Source organism: Syngnathus acus, chromosome 23, assembly GCF_901709675.1.
Source record: "Syngnathus acus chromosome 23, fSynAcu1.2, whole genome shotgun sequence".
NCBI lineage: Eukaryota > Metazoa > Chordata > Actinopteri > Syngnathiformes > Syngnathidae > Syngnathus > Syngnathus acus.
The window spans coordinates 1,322,220-1,337,710 of NC_051107.1; the positions used below are offsets into that span (position 1 = coordinate 1,322,220).

At 47.9% G+C, this 15,491-nt stretch overlaps 1 protein-coding gene across 8 annotated transcripts in view; it reads right to left on the bottom strand.

Moving 5' to 3' along the window:
* Positions 1-15,491, bottom strand: part of pcloa (piccolo presynaptic cytomatrix protein a) — a 31,106-nt gene extending 15,615 nt beyond the window's left edge. For 4 of the 8 annotated variants that reach the window (XM_037242595.1, XM_037242594.1, XM_037242596.1 and 1 more), the window contains exons 1-6: positions 15,003-15,490; positions 12,648-13,830; positions 11,577-12,569; positions 8,219-8,404; positions 2,250-6,207; positions 441-1,954 (exon numbers count right to left, since the gene is read on the bottom strand). In XM_037242595.1, coding sequence (XP_037098490.1) covers positions 441-1,954; positions 2,250-6,207; positions 8,219-8,404; positions 11,577-12,569; positions 12,648-13,830; positions 15,003-15,217 — 8,049 coding nt within the window. In that variant the 5' untranslated portion in view covers positions 15,218-15,490. Of the gene's footprint in view, positions 1-440; positions 1,955-2,249; positions 6,208-6,334; positions 8,177-8,218; positions 8,405-11,576; positions 12,570-12,647; positions 13,831-15,002 lie in introns of those variants that run through there. The other 4 variants (XM_037242601.1, XM_037242598.1, XM_037242597.1 and 1 more) reach the window with 2 other exon arrangements.

Here is a 15,491-nt window from a genome sequence, read left to right on the forward strand (position 1 = left end):
TAGAATACTAAAATATTCAATAGATGCAGCCTTACAACTCCCTGGTTATATTTCATGTATCATAAATCATATTTTTATTGTTTAAACCCTTGCATCTGTTCCCAGAGAGTAACCCGCAAAAAAAATATATTCAAAATTACAAAGTTTCTCCTCGGTAATTAATTCACATGGGAGATTTCACTGAATATATTCCTGCAAGCTCAGCATATTCTTTATGCACTTTATGTATGAGATAGTCAACGATGCGGTACCCAAGCATAGATCTGACTTTCAAACCAAATGTAAGCCGGGGGAAAAAAAAAAAAAGATGTTTGGCGCGACAGCTGTGGCTTGTAACATTTATTTATTACATCAGAAATGCTAACTAGCATTTCTTCAGAAATGCTAAATGCTAACTAGCATTGCTTTAGAAAAAAAAAAAGAAAGAAAAGTGTACTCACGGTATCGCCATACTGGGTTCCAGATGTTGCCCTTTCTTCTCCATTTGGACTAATAGATTTGGGGTCAGACATGGATCTCTGCATGGATTTTGTTCCTCGGGGACTTCCGGGATCTGGGCTTCCCCTGAGCTTTTGAGGGCTTTTATCACCCAGTGACTTATCATAAGATACAAATTCGAGTGATTTACTTGGAGAAATACACGGCGACAAGGGAGAATAGAGCACGTTAGGAGATTTAGGGGACGTTTGAAGCGTGGAGGATTCAGCTTTGAGGTGCGGAGACAAACCCATCTCCAAAGGCGTGGGTCGTTTCTTTGGCGAGGTTCTTTCCGAGTCAGACAGTTCCATTCTCGTGTCCATCCTGATGTTTCCGTCTGTATCCGTTTGGATAGAAATCTCAGTGTGCGCTTGTAGAGACATGTCGGCGTGCCCTCCCCTGTCGCCTCGTGCAGTCCGTGGTCGGTTCTGCCGGCTTCTCTGCGCCTCCCACTCGTCTTGATCTTCATCATCTGTTTGCACGCAGCTGTCGACGCTCTTTTTGGCACTTTTCTTTTTCCTCCCCGCTGTGTACGCTTTACTGACAGTCTCGTCCTCTTCGTCTGTTTGGCAACCACTATCTGTGATCTTTCGTGACAGCACGGTGCCATCGGGGCCCAAAACGATGGCCTCTTGGATGCCATTCCCGAGGACCTCGCCACCTGGATACATCTGACGAAGTTTTTGCTCTTCCAGCTGCATTCGGAGTTGCTCTTGGAGTCTTTGAATTTGCTCAAGCTGCTGTTGTTGCTGAGCGTAGGTTTCCTTTTGCATCATGAGGTGAGCTTGCCTTTCCTCTTCCTGCTGGGTCAAAATGTGCTGCTTCATGACCTGTAGCTCTTCCAATTCCTTCTGTACCAGCAGTTGCTCTTGCTCACGAAAACGTTGAATCTCCTGACGCTCCCATTCCAGCTCCTCGGCGAGACGCTGCTGTTTGAGTTTTTCCATCTCAAGCCTTTCGCGCTCCGCCTGATACTGGCCATCCCCTGGGACCATAGGTGACGAAAGAGCCTCCAGGGATGCTGCTATTGCCTCAAGGGATTCATCCGTGTAGTCAAGAGATAAAGAAGTGGTCGATGTGGTGACGGCATTACCAGACCCGTCCTCCTTGGATATCTCCAGGTTGAGAGGAACGTCAGCTTGCTCATCTGCCGTCGTAATCGAAACGGTAGACAGGAAACTGTGGGATCGCGTCAGTGGCAAATTCTGGATTTCCGACAATGACGGCATGGTGTCACTTGTATGCATACTTGACTGCGTGTTGTATGATGTACAAAAAATTGATCCGGGTTGGGTTGTTATTGCATATGTAGATGGAATTGGTGCAGCGACTGAGGAATAAACCACGCCATTGGAGGACCTCAGCACACTACTCGTACCAAAGAGAGTACCAACACCACTTGTGACTCTTGCTTGGCAATAAGGGGGGATTGTTGTTCCCGCGTGTGCCCCTTTTTTGGAGTAGTCCACCGCGTCTCCTGTTCAGAAAAAAAAAATCAGTTGAGCTCATATGATCCAGTTGATAAAGTAAATGTAAGTGCATCAATGCCATTCCTTACCCAAATTATAAAGTGATGGAAAAAAGGGGACACAAAAATCCAAAGTATAAACAAGACGTACAGCATGCAGGCACAAAAAAATCACAACAAAATAAAAAAATAAAAATCACTTCCATGCAAAAAAAAACAAAAAAACGAACATGCTAGCCTTGGATGAGAGGTAGCATTTCAAAATGGCATTTAAGCGACAGGTCTGCAATGTCACTGCACTGACCTGCATCGGAAATCTTTGCGGAAGAAAGATCTACGGCACCGTCTGTGGTGCCAGTGAAATTATAGCTGTTCTTACTCTTGTAAAAAAATAGGCCGGCTTCTGCCAGGTTGGTGTCCGACATTGAGGGTTTGATTCCGCCGAAGCCCCTCGCGCCGTATGACGATCGGCCGAATTGGTAATGGTCATCGCGATATCCAAAACGGTCTTCGGGCAGAGGAGTTGTGGGCTGCTGTGAAGTGCAGCTTCCTGCAAATGGGAGCTTGTAGACAACATCACAGCACACTGCTCTTTTCCCCGCAGTCAGATCGACTGGTTTGCCGTCATCCTCCGTGATGACAGTTGTGAGAACCTCTGTCGAAATGGCGTCCATGGATACCAGAGTATTGAATGCTTTTGCCGTGCTCAGGTCAACAGCTCCTGCCACAGACGTTGTACTTGTCGTTAATCCGTTAGCAACGCAACCAGCGATGGTGCTGGGTGCCATGGTTACAGGTGGTGTTTGGAATGTTCCACCACCAGTTGAGCCAACTGTGAGATTTATGGGGATCTCGCCAGAGTGAGTGGGAAGCTGATAATCCACTGACCGGTATACAATTTGAGAGACGGGTTCAAATGCTTTATTTTTTGTTAGCTGGAGTGGGGTTGAAGATGTTTGAGAGGTTTCTAAACTGTCACATCTCTGGATTGTAGCAGAACACGTCACTATGGTGATGCTGTCAGTCATGATTGAGAAAGTGGAGGATTCAGAACTGAGGTTTACGACAGCTGACTGTACAGCACTGCTTTGGCGACTGACATCAGCTGCTAAAGGCTGTCTGGACTCCGGGCCAGCAGACAGATCCACTCCATTTATATGTGAGGCTGTCTCGGGCTTCATAGTCCTCAGATCCACCACCTCACAAGGCAAGGCTGCCTGTCCATTCTGGACAGGCAATTGGGTCTTTGGTTTCTCCAATGATACCGGGATACCAGTTGCCCTTGGAACTGGCACAGGTGGTGGCGTCCGTTCATGAACAACAGAGACGGTGGTTCTTTGGACCTCTGTGGTAACCACTTGAGAGATTAGATTCGGCAAGACCACGGGAGGGTCAGCGGAGGCCGACACGGCCTCGATGATGTGACACGAAGTCGAAACGTGTTTTTCCGGTCCGCATATCTCTTGGTTCTCGATGGATTCAGTCACTCTGGTGTAAGCCAGAGGTACCCTAGTTGTATGAGGTGGTGGTGACTGCTGATATGAATGTGGTTGAGCCTGTGATTGGTGATAACTAGCTTGATGGGTAGTTGATGCTGGGCCAGTATCAGAGGGGGCTTGAGTTGAAAGACTGTCTACCGGAGAGCTTGGCTGAGACGGGAGCGTGATAACCACATACGTATCTCTGTTTCTTGCATATCTCGGAGAAGAAGGAGACTTTGGCGAGGGTTGAAAGATCTTGCTCTCAGAAGGGCTAAGGTTCAAAGCAATTTCATTGGACTCTGTGGGAAGCACAGTAGGTCTTGGGGGATGCGAGGAATGAGCAGGGGAGGACGGCTGCGAGCAAGGCTTCGGTGCAATGGGTGGTTTGCCGCCATGTCTGTGGCTTTCGCCGATACCTGCCGGAATGCAGGGCTTTGGAGGAACGGGAGGCGGGACATGAGGTTTGTATGTTGGCGTGACTGATTGTTTAGAAGTCGTGGTCACTGTCTCCGGCCTGACTGACACGGTTGAAATCTGAGGTGGGAGCGGAACTGGAGGTTTCCTGGGAAAGACTGTCGGTTTTTGTGGGGTCGGGGGAGGCAATGGTGATTCAAGGGGTGTATCTGCTTTTTCCTGAGAATTAGCCCTGCGCAAGACACTTGGCTTCGGGGGGATTAGTGGGGCAGTTGAAACGATGCTCGGGGTACCATGTGCATACTGGGGGACAGTAGGCAAGATGGTAAAATTTGCAGTTACAGGAGCAGATGTAATTGGAATTGCACTTGATAGGTCTACAATATCAGTCTGGCGTGATGTGACCGGGGGGAGTGTTTTCTGGTCTAAGGCGGAGGACGGAGATGTAGTTTCCACAGCTGATGTTGATTTGACCATTTCCTCCTCCTTTTTAATACTTTCTTCGTCGGAGGACAACTCTCCTGAGGAACACTGCGTGACTTGTAGGTCTGGGATTGGGTAGAGAGCCCTTCGAGATGAAGTGGTCTCTGTTTCTTGATCTTGCGGAGTCGGACTTGCTCCAGGACTCAAGACCTTTTTCATGAGTTCCTGGTATGCACTTTCGGCATCTAACAATGGTTTTCCATCTTTTCCCAAAGTTACTGTCGCGACGTTGGGAATGGTATTCTCAGCGGGCTGTAACACGATATCTGGGTTTGTACTTTCAGTTTTTTGTTGTATGTTTTGGTATTCCTGTTCGAGTTTCATAAATTCTTTCCTTTTCTTGATCATGTCTTCATAAACTTCATCTGGGGATCTCAGTTTCTTGGGCTGGCTAGGAACGCTGATCTTTTCTGCCTCTCCAAGATCATCTGTTGAATTATCCATGACAGATGCATAATCTTCAATAAGCATACTTCCATAAAGAGCCGCCTTTCCTGGATCGAACTCAACATTTTCAGCGGTAGGAGATTTAGACCTCAATATTATCTCCTCATATGCTTCATCAGCAGATCTGAGGGTTTTTTGCTGTGATTTGTCAATGTTTTTATCTTCTGTTGGAGAATGTAGGGCCACCGATACGGGAAGTTGATATGTTTTCTGAACCGCTGCAATCTTCGCAGCGTGAATTTCAAACCCTTCAGGATCTGAATCGATACTTGGGGAGAAATCAGAGCAGGATGATCGTCTGATTTCTTCCATTTCTGCCTCTTGCCTAAGTTCTTCTGTGGGTGAGGCATCTTCAATCGGTGAAAGGTTACTTGGGGGCGTCATTGAACGGTCGCGCCTCCGCTGTCCTCGAACCTCTTCTTTGTCTCGCTTTGCCTTTTTACCGGCTCCTCGTTGCTTCTCCTGCTCCCTGAGTAGCTCCTCCTCTTCCCGCAACTCTTCCTCCTCTGAAGAGTCTTCTATCGTCGGCAGCATTTGTCCAGGTTGTCTGTGTTTAGCTTTTCTGTGCTGCTTGCTCTCGCTGGAACGAACGTGGCTGGGACTACTGTCGCTGTCTTCATCCAGTGAGGACAAGGACGTTGGCGATGTGCCTGGCGTAAAACTGGATGCGTGTAGACTGGATGACCCCTCCCCTTTTGAACGATCATCTGGTGAATCAGTCAAACATTCCATCTCGGGCTCGATGTCAACTTGAGTTACACACACGGGGCTGCTGGTTGTGTTCAGTTGCATGGTTTGAAATTTGCGAACGGCAGTACCTCTTTGACAATCGTCTTTGAGCTCTGGTGGATCAACTTTGACGACTTGAGCTTTCTCCAGAGAGATTTGAAGCTCTTCATCATCAGTGGGACTTATGGAGTTTTTCTTGGATAACCGCTTGGCTTTTCCTGATGCACTCTTCTCTACAGACTTCTGTTCCATTTTTTTCCTCTCTTCTTGTCTGATCTTTTGCCGAATTAGATTCTCCTCATCGGATGGCGAGGCGTCCTCATTTTCGCTCATTTCTATGATCTGTTTGCGGATGAATTCCTCATCATCCCCTGACATGGGACTCTCTTTGCTAAAACTTTCACTGCTATCATCCAGTGAGTCCATCCTGACGTCTAGCGGCACCAGTAGCTTTTTCTTTGTGCTACTTTTGTTCACATCTCTGTCGTCTTCCGAGCAGGGCGAGTCGGGAGAGAGGGGAAGCACCTCGAGTTTACGTCTGGTCTTTAGTGTGTCCGTTTGTTTCTCTTCATCACCCTTCACTTGCGCTTCAAGAATGGGCAGGACTGTGCTTTCCAGCTTGGCCAGGTCTGAGGGGCTGGTAGGACTCCCCACCTTGGTGGCACTTTCAGGTTGTTTCAGTTCTTTCAGGGTCTCCAACTTCTCCACCTGTTGGATTTAATCACGATAATGGAATGAGTTTAGAAAAGTGCAGCCTTGACGTGTACCGTGTACAATACTACCACACAGAACAACTACTGTAGTCTTTCCATTGACTAAGCTAAATATTGGTCACCTCAGGCTTTGTATCTTCACCAAACTGCTCGCCCTGAAGGTCAGGTGGGGGCTCGCTTTTCTCCTTCGAATTACCGTCGTCATTCATTTCTGTGGTCTGCTCACAAACTACAGCATTTGGGATTTGGGGTTCGGCTATGAGGGCTGAAGCTGCTACTCTAGACAGGTTGCTATTTTCAGAATTTGATATGAAAGTAGTTTCCTGGATGTTGTCTGTGTCAGGTAATGAGCCAAGCCTATTTTTGTTTGCCTCTTTTTCACAGTTGGAGTCTTTTTCCCCGTTGAATTTGTCGAGTTGCTGCTCCTCACTGCTCGATTTTGTGTCTACGGGGATCTCATGAGCCTCTGGGGTTATTTGTGTTTGATTCTGAACGTGCTCTTTGGGTTTGACTTTATCTTGCTCATCCGAATCTGCAACCACCATTTTGTCTGACTCTTGTTCTTTCTGCAAAATATTCATTGGTGGCTGCTGCTCCTCTTTTGGCATTACAATCTCAGATTCATCTAGAGCTTTTTTTGTCTCTGTTGACTTCTCAGGGGACGAGGCTGTTTGAACACGGTTCTCGTGAACAGGAGGTGGCTTATCAGTTGTTCCTGGGTCGGTCTGTTTAAGAATTACTTCACCGTGGCTGTCCCCGAGATTGTTTTTTGCACTTTCCAATTCCTTTTTATCAATTGCACAAATGTTTTCAGTTTCAATAGACGATTGTTCTAAAACTACCTCTGTCTCACTAAGAGGTTTCTGCTCTTCCTGTTCTTCAACAGGATTTATCGTGTCAGCTTTCACCTCCGAAACTCTATTTTCAAGAAATGTTCCCTCTTCAAAGCTAACACCATCACACTTTATCTCACCATCCATCTCTTTGTTTTCAATCGTTTGTCTTTCGACGGCCGTCACCTCAGGAGTGTTTTTTAGTGTTTCTAACTCTGCTGAATTTTCGCCACTAACTTCAACAGATACTTCCTGATCAGCAGTTTTATCTGAACCGTTACTCAATGCTTTTTTAACCAATGTGTCATTTGATGGGAAAGGATTCGATTCTGTTATACCCGTAGTTTCTTGTGCTTTTTCTACAAGTTTGTGCTCCAACAAATCAGCCTGAGTTTTCTGCTCAAGAGTTGAGTCTGACTGATTTGTAACTGACGTCACAGGGTGTTCTATGCATTTTGATGCATCTGACTGTATTTCAAGTTCTGGGCACTTAATTACAGGTTCTGGGCCCTTAATTTCAGGTATTGGTGGTATATTTTCATCAACTTCAACAGAAGGATGAGAAGCATCCTCTTTGACTATACATGCCTCTTCTATTGGTTTAGTCATTACACCTTCAACCTCAGTTTTAGGAGTAGTTGTGCTGTCTACTGTCTGATTTGGTGCCTCTGTTGAATGTTCACTTCCTATTTCTTTGGTCATTGGGGATTCTGCTCCTGAATTAAATTGAGGAGTAATTTCCTGTGTGACTGAGGCAGGTTCAGGCTGTAGTGAATGGATTTCACTTTCTATCAAGGGGGCTACACTCTCAGTAACAGTGCAATTTTTGTTTTTTTCTTCAACGGACACCTCATCAAAACCTGAGCGAACTACAGGGAGGTTTTCTACTACCTTTTCCTCAATTGACTCACTGACAATATGTGCTTGATGCTCATCTGACCCCGTCACTGTGTTGGCATCATTCAAGCTACCCTGCTGCAGCTGCTCAATTGCTGGTATTTCCTGTGCTATTTTGCCAGAGCTCTCTTGCTCTTGAATTTCAACTACAATGGGAGCTGCACTTTCAGAGATGTTTTGAGAATGAACGACAAGTTCAGGAATGTGCTCGGTTGGTTGTGATTGATCAGAAGTACCAACAGCATCATGTGATGTTGGTGCAGGTGTGGCCGCTACCTTGGTTTCGGGGGCGGATGGGGTTTGGTCTGCTGCTGCTGATTCTACGACAATGGGTTTACTATCTACAGCAGCAGGGGTGGGGGTGGAGGAGGGAGCAGGAGCAGGCGCTGGCTTCTTCGGGGAAACCGTGTCGTCCAGCTGACTGGCTCGTTTCGTCTGGCAGTTGAGGCAAAGCCATTCGGTCTGAAATGAAAATGACAGAAATTTGATCATCGTCTATGAAACTCTACTCAAGATTCAAAGAAACATCAACCTCCTTTAAACCTACACAGTCATTTTCCACGGGTATTGACCTCAGCACCCACGGGAGCTCGTGACGACAGCAATGACACATGCGGAGCTTTGATAAGAAGCGTGACGAGTCATTCTATCTGCCCGGATCGGCACTGAATCGTTCCGAGTGCCAGACTATTTCAACTAAAACAAAGTACGGTGAAGGTCAATGCAGCTTAATCTAGATGAAGGATCCGGTGTCGGTTTTACCTGTCCAAATTTAGATCGAAGCTGGCATGGAGACAGGAAGGGTGTGACTGATGGATGGAGGATGAGAAAAATATTTCATATTTAAAATACTGCTTGGGAGCAAAAATGTGGGTGTCTCTACGTGCTCGATTTTACAATGCAGTTTTTATCTGCAGATCAATGGCCTTTGGGTTCAGAACCATACAGGCCAAGAGGGAAGATAAAATTTTACATTGTCATCAACAACTCTCTCACACCATCACCGATGTCATCTTTATTGTGTCCTTACTGCAGTATCTCACTACCCACTCAATTCAGCTAAAATGAGCGTCTTAAAAAAACGCCATTGGCCAAAAAAGATCTTAACACTAATAAATGTGGTAAATTTATGGATGTGACAAAAAGCTAATGTAATTCCGAGCTGATTGATGCAAGTCCAACGTGTATGTTGTGTAAAGGAGGCCATTAAAGAGATGGCGATGTTATTACCATAATTTGTTAATAAGGGTTGATCAGGAGGATAAAATGGTTTTGGACTTCGTGTGATGTGGCCCTCTTAAATATTTTCTCCCATTTCCGCCTGAGCGGATGTCGCAGCTTGCGCTGCCCAAAGGTGCCGTTGACGTGACTCACAAGCTTTTTGAGTCACGAGTCAGATGGTGCACACTGCCGTCCAGATCCTTTCTGACATCCCATCGTCTTTATCGTGTATACTCCTCCACCCCACGTTAGCGTCTTAGCTGTCGTCACTGATCACAGCTCAAAAAGAATCCTAGGAAAGAATTCAGTCGATTTCTGTGCACAGTTTTTCCTCACTGATGCAGTTTTTTTTCCTCTCGTGTAGGATGATGTGCCAGACAATCCGTCCACGCAACAAACTTACTGTTTCCACTCTGGGAGCGCTGCCATCGTGGCTAAGTGCATTGGGGAAGGGGGAGGGGAGCAAGCAAGCGGAGTCGGTCAGGATGTAAACACAACAGGCTGTGCTAACGAAAGGTGACCGGTGCCAAAAAATGTTGGTGTATTTTACAAAGCACAGCCCTTCTGCCTCACTAGCACTAAAGGTTCTATCTGCTAAATACATTTAAAGACACATTCGCGAATAATCTCAGGGGGGACATTAGAGGATGTGTATGTGTTTTGAAAAGCGAGCTGACCTGAAATCGCTTTTGTGCCAGCTGACTATTTTTATACATGTGGGCCTCCGGGGCATGTGAGGGGAGCGCTGTGAGGCAGTCTGTGGAGAAACGATGGGGGGGGGGGGGGGGGGGGGGGGCTGCAGGGCAACCTTGCAGCTGGATTGAATGTGAAAAAAAGTTGAATCGAAAAGAATGTATGGATTGTTCTTCCGGTCTTCCACAAGTATCGATAGAGATTACGAGCACCTGACCAGAGGATCAAGTCTCAATAAAAATAACAGGATTCCTGTTGGCCTCTAAATCCTTTTAGGAAACTGGGATTAAGCCTCTGGCCGCCCACGTTGGACCCCTTTTCATTGTTTCCCAGCCGACGCCCATCTGTTAAGTCGACGAGCGTGTTTCAGGCAGCGTTGTTTGATATATACGTATGGCGTCACGTCTTTGTGACTCATCTGGAGCAGGAACGCGGCGGCCTAGATGGGAGTGTAACAGCATCACCCGTTCCTTCGACGCAATTACTGATGTTCGGCTGACTGATTGCACGGCTCGTCTCCTCGTTACATTTGCAATTAAAGCCTCGTGCTAAACGTGATGGAAACTCAACTTTCTTCCGACAGCACTGACTGAAAACGTGGACACCTTGATGCTTTGTGTTTCGATAAAGATAATAGAGTGAATACAAGGGAATTGATTTCCCGGGGAGGTCATTTCCAGTTCATCTTAAAACTCTCGGGAATACTCAGAAGATTACAGATAAGACTGACGAAATCTCACTCCGGATAACGACGACGCAATTACATGACATCAGGATTGCTGACAAATATTTTGATGATTTTTCGCATACAAGGACCAAGAGTCACCTTTTTTTGGAATGGGTTCAGAATTCGGGTTTCAAGCTTAGGTTAGTGATTCAGTAAATCGTTGTCGATAGCAGCCTTATTTCTTGATAAGGTCGTTTTACAATCAGGAACTAGAAATTAGAAGAATACAAAAATACTGTTAATTACATGCAATATTAAGGAAAATTGCTATATTGGAATATATATGCCTTTAGAATTATCTGTCATTGTTTTTGGGGGGATATTTTATGTAAAGTATTCGTGGTATCGGTACTTGGTATCGGTGACTACTGTGACTACAATCAGGAAGTAGAAATCAGAAGAATAGAAAAATACTGTTAATTACATGAAAATTGCTATATTGGGACGTATATGTCTTCAGTTATTGTTTAGTGGTATCCGTACTTGGTATCGGTAATTAATTCAGAATGGAAGGCCTGAAAAAAAGCTGGTATCGAACATGACGACTTTCAAGACATTCAGACAAAGATTCAGGTTATTCGGGTATCAGTTTTGGGTTTCAAAAAAAGGTTTCAATCCAGGGCTGAGGATTTGAATGTTTTGATATGAAGTCCTGCCTTGGATTGCTTTCAACACGTTTCATAAACAAAAGGTGAAGGATATCAGAATCCTTCCATTCATCAGTATGCGTCCCTTGACGGACACCCTGATACAGACGAGAAGGATTGCTATGCAAGAAACAGCCAACGTCAGCATGTTTTTGGACTGGATGCCACAAAAAGCACTCAAGCGAAAACCCTTTTTGGCCTGCGTTCCTTCAACATGCTGATGCGCCGCCATCGTGTTCCATCTGGTCTTGGCGAGCCGACACACAATGTGGAACCGTGAGGGGAAGCGGGTCAAAGGCGTTTGGTTTCCGTGTCACTAACGGTAGTGTTTGTGAGTGTTTCTTACCTCTCCTAAATGGGGATTGGGGTTGAATCCACACAGATTGCACACACTCTTCTTACAGTCAGTGCAGAGACTGTAGTTTGGCGCTTCTGATGTCCCCACATTCAGCTCCGCCTTGCAAAGAGGACAGCTTTCCTTAGTTTGGGAGGCTAAGTCCAAGCTGGATTCTCGCGCAACGGATTTGGTCCTTGGTGGTTTTCTGAATTTGGCCGGTGGGGTGTCAGGAGCAGAATCCGAATCAGGGGGAGAGCCCGGAGCAGAGAATGGAGAGTCGGGTGGGGAGCCAGGGCCGGAACCGGGTTCAGAGTCTGGCGGTGACCCCGGTGGAGAATCGTCTGGTTTCTCTTCCTCACCGGTGACGAGATTGGTGGCTGAGTTGAGGAGGGATGAGCCGAAGCTGAACATCTGCGAGGCGGTGGCGGGAGGTTTTGCCGCTTCTGATAATCCACCGAATCCTCCGAACAGCTTCCCGGCGACAGACTCCTCCTGCTTTGGAGCCGCCTGTGCTTGGGGCTTGGATGAGTCCATCAATCCACCAAAACCGCCAAATAGTTTTCCAGTGACAGACTCAGCAGCTTGTGTGGAAGCAGCAGCCGGCTTGACTGAATCGGTCAAGCCTCCAAAACTGATGCCTCCCAACCCACCAAAGAAACTAGACTCCTGCTTGGCCTTAGCCGGTGACTGCTGGGGGCTGGCCTTCTGTTGAATGGGGCGGCCGGTCTTGGGATCGATCTTGGGGGAGCCTCCCAATGAGGAGCCTGGAGAAAGCGGCCCTGGAGAGCTAGCACCTGGAGATTTCTGCCTTGGCGTGGTTGGGGGCGTCAAACCATGGTCGGTGGTGCTTTGCTGCTTGATGAGCAGCTTGCTGGGTTTTCCTGAAGTCTGTTTCTGTGGCGAGGGCGGGGCCGAGCCTTGTTTGGGTTTTGTCATACCAGGGGGGTTCATGCCTCCCATTGCTCGTTCCATCTGGCAGTTCAGACACAACCATTCTTTACCCTGTGTGGCATAAGAGAGAGGCTTTTGTTAGAAGATACATACTTTATGCTTAATACCGTGCTAAAACAAAACTCTTACTGCTGAGTCCGGGGGACTGAATCCACAAAGGCTGCAGACCTGGTTCTTACACTCAGTACAATGACTGTAATTTGGCGGGTCCTTAGATCCAGTATTCAACTGGGTAGTCTTACACAGTGGACAAAGCCCCCCGGCGGGCTTTGCGGCACCCTGTTGACTCTTGACAGCATCTCCGGGACCAGCCCCAGGCTGCGTTGGTCCTTGCTGTTTGGGTCCAGGCTTGCCAGGTTCTTTTTGCTGAAGAGGACCACTTTGACCCTCTCTAGGTGCTTGTTGGCCTGGTGGACCTTGACCTTGTCTGGGACCCTGCTGTCCAGGTGGTCCTTGACCTTGTTTGGGTCCCTGCTGACCTGGTGGTCCTTGCCCTTGTCTGGGACCCTGCTGACCTGGTGGTCCTTGACCTTGTCTGGGACCCTGCTGACCTGGTGGTCCTTGACCTTGTCTGGGACCCTGCTGACTTGGTGGTGGTCCTTGACCTTGTCTGGGACCCTGCTGACCTGGTGGTCCTTGACCTTGTCTGGGACCCTGTTGACCTGGTGGTCCTTGACCCTGTTTGGGTCCCTGATGACCTGGTGGTCCTTGACCTGGTCTAGGTGCTTGCTGTCCAGGAGGCCCTTGTCCTGGCTGCCCCTGGCCTTGTCTGGGAGCTTGTCCAGGAGGTCCCTGAGCTGATTTGGGTCCTGGGCTTGCTTGTCCTTGCGCAGGTTTTGGCCCCTGTCCAGAAGGACCTTGACTCTGTCTTTGGGGCCCCCCTTGTGGTGAACCCTTTGGACCGGATCCTTGTTGAGGGCCTTTGCCTGGTGGCTTTCCTCCCTGATTGGTCCCAGGTGCAGCTCCTTCCTCCTCCTCTCCAAACAGCCCAAACTTGGGCATGTTGACAGAGTCGCCCATGGAGGATATAGAGGAGGACACTGAGGAGGTCATGGATGACATGGCACTGAGGGGGTTGGCCCCACTGAGAAAGCTGGAGCCAAACATGCCGGATGACTTGCTTTCAGAGTCTTTGGGCTCCTGCCGGAATCGGGACTCAAAAAGATTGAGTGATGAGGGACTGCGCCCTGTGGCAGGCCTGCTGGGGGGACTCTGGTTGAAGGCGTCTACCGTGCGACTCTTACTGAGGCCTGCCGGGGCCCTGGCGGTCCCCTGTTGCTGGGATCGCTGCTGGACTCCAGATTCCGACGGTCTTGGGGAGATAAAAAGAAAAGTTTGTTCTTAAAAAAAGATATTGTTCGGGGATATTGTTCACATTTAGCATAGCGCTGGTGTTGTAATAATAATACGCATTACAATAGCGGCCATATCAACATGGATATGTAGCATGTCGTCGCCGTGGGCTAGCGCTAACGAGTAAGTGAACAGGGCTGAATGACACAGAGTGTACATCACGGAGATGAAGAGGCGGCTTTGTTAGCTGAGGCAAGAGGGAACCAATTTCCACGCGCTGCGAGGAGCAAATTGTTTGTGGTATTCATTATGCAATATATCGGCCTACATTGCCGTGTAGTATCGTCAGACTGTTACAGTAAGGCACAATCCAGCGCTGCTCACTTCAGCACCATGGACAGGGAAAACCAGACAGATGCTTCAAATTAAAGGAGGGAAGTCTGAGTGGGAAGTGACATTCACACTGTGCTTCTATTTTTAGTCATTAATATTGATGGACCCCGACCATCCTTGTTTGCTACCCAACATAACATATTTCAATTCGGGTTGATTAAAAGATCGGTATCAAGCATTTTAATGCATTTAGTTGTCATTTGTAGTCTCCAAGCCCCTCCCACTCTTTAGCCACACGCCATTAAAATCCAATCTGGACAAATTCATTAGCAGATCAGTCTAATTGGCAACATTAACGTGGATACAAGCGACCATTTTGTGTTGTCATTCGTGACATGTCGTTCAAATAGAGGGGAAAAAAAACAACAAAACTGGATTGTGGTTTTTCTTTTTTACCCAACAGGCATTTCGATCATTTGGCACAAATACTGGGGGTGTGTCTCTTTCTCTCTTGATGTGACATAAACAATCCGGATGGTATCCTTATCAACGGCTCTGTGCGAGTATTTACGCGTGCAACCGTGTAGAAAAAAAAATGCAGCATCGACACACAGCTCCACACAGGCTGCTGAATGCGTGTCGTCACATAGAAAGGATAAAGAGGCGTTTTTATGCATTGCTGATAAGCCATGAAAATTGGCTTTAATAATGAGATCACGTCTGGGTGGATTACAAAAATGGGCGTGATCTCACGCCTGCTCAGCCTCAACACTTAACTCGGTTAGTGTGGATATTTTTGTTTATATATACATATTTTGCAAAAGCAAGATTGGTAGCAAGAGTAATACTAAGCCCTGCCTTCGTGCGGCCGCGGCACCCCCGGGCTGCCTGCCCTGCGCCCTTGACATCACCGCGGCGAGCTGCTTCCGCTGCTCCTCGCTCAGCTCCGCCAGGTTCACCGGATCCCCGCCAGGGACTCGCACGAAGCCCCCGGCCCCGTCGGGTGCCAGCCCCTCGGGTAGCCCTTGCAGCGGGCCTTCGCCTCCTCCTTCCAGGCTCGCCTCGTTCCCCATGATGCAACCCTTCCCGAGTCCGTCCTGGATCGATGCGCCGCCGCGACCCGAGCCCCTTACTGGCGCCGCGGGTTTTAGCTCCGAAATGCGCAGCGGAAACGGCCTGGTTGCATCTCACACGGGTTTTATCCGTTTAATGGCTATTTTCCCACCAAGAGCTGCCGTTCCACTGACGTTTGGTGCCTGCTGCGTCGAGCATCTCTGCAGCTTTACACACCAGTCACCAGCTCTCCGCGACTGGGGGTCTTCCGTTTCACTCCCTCCACAGCCTCAA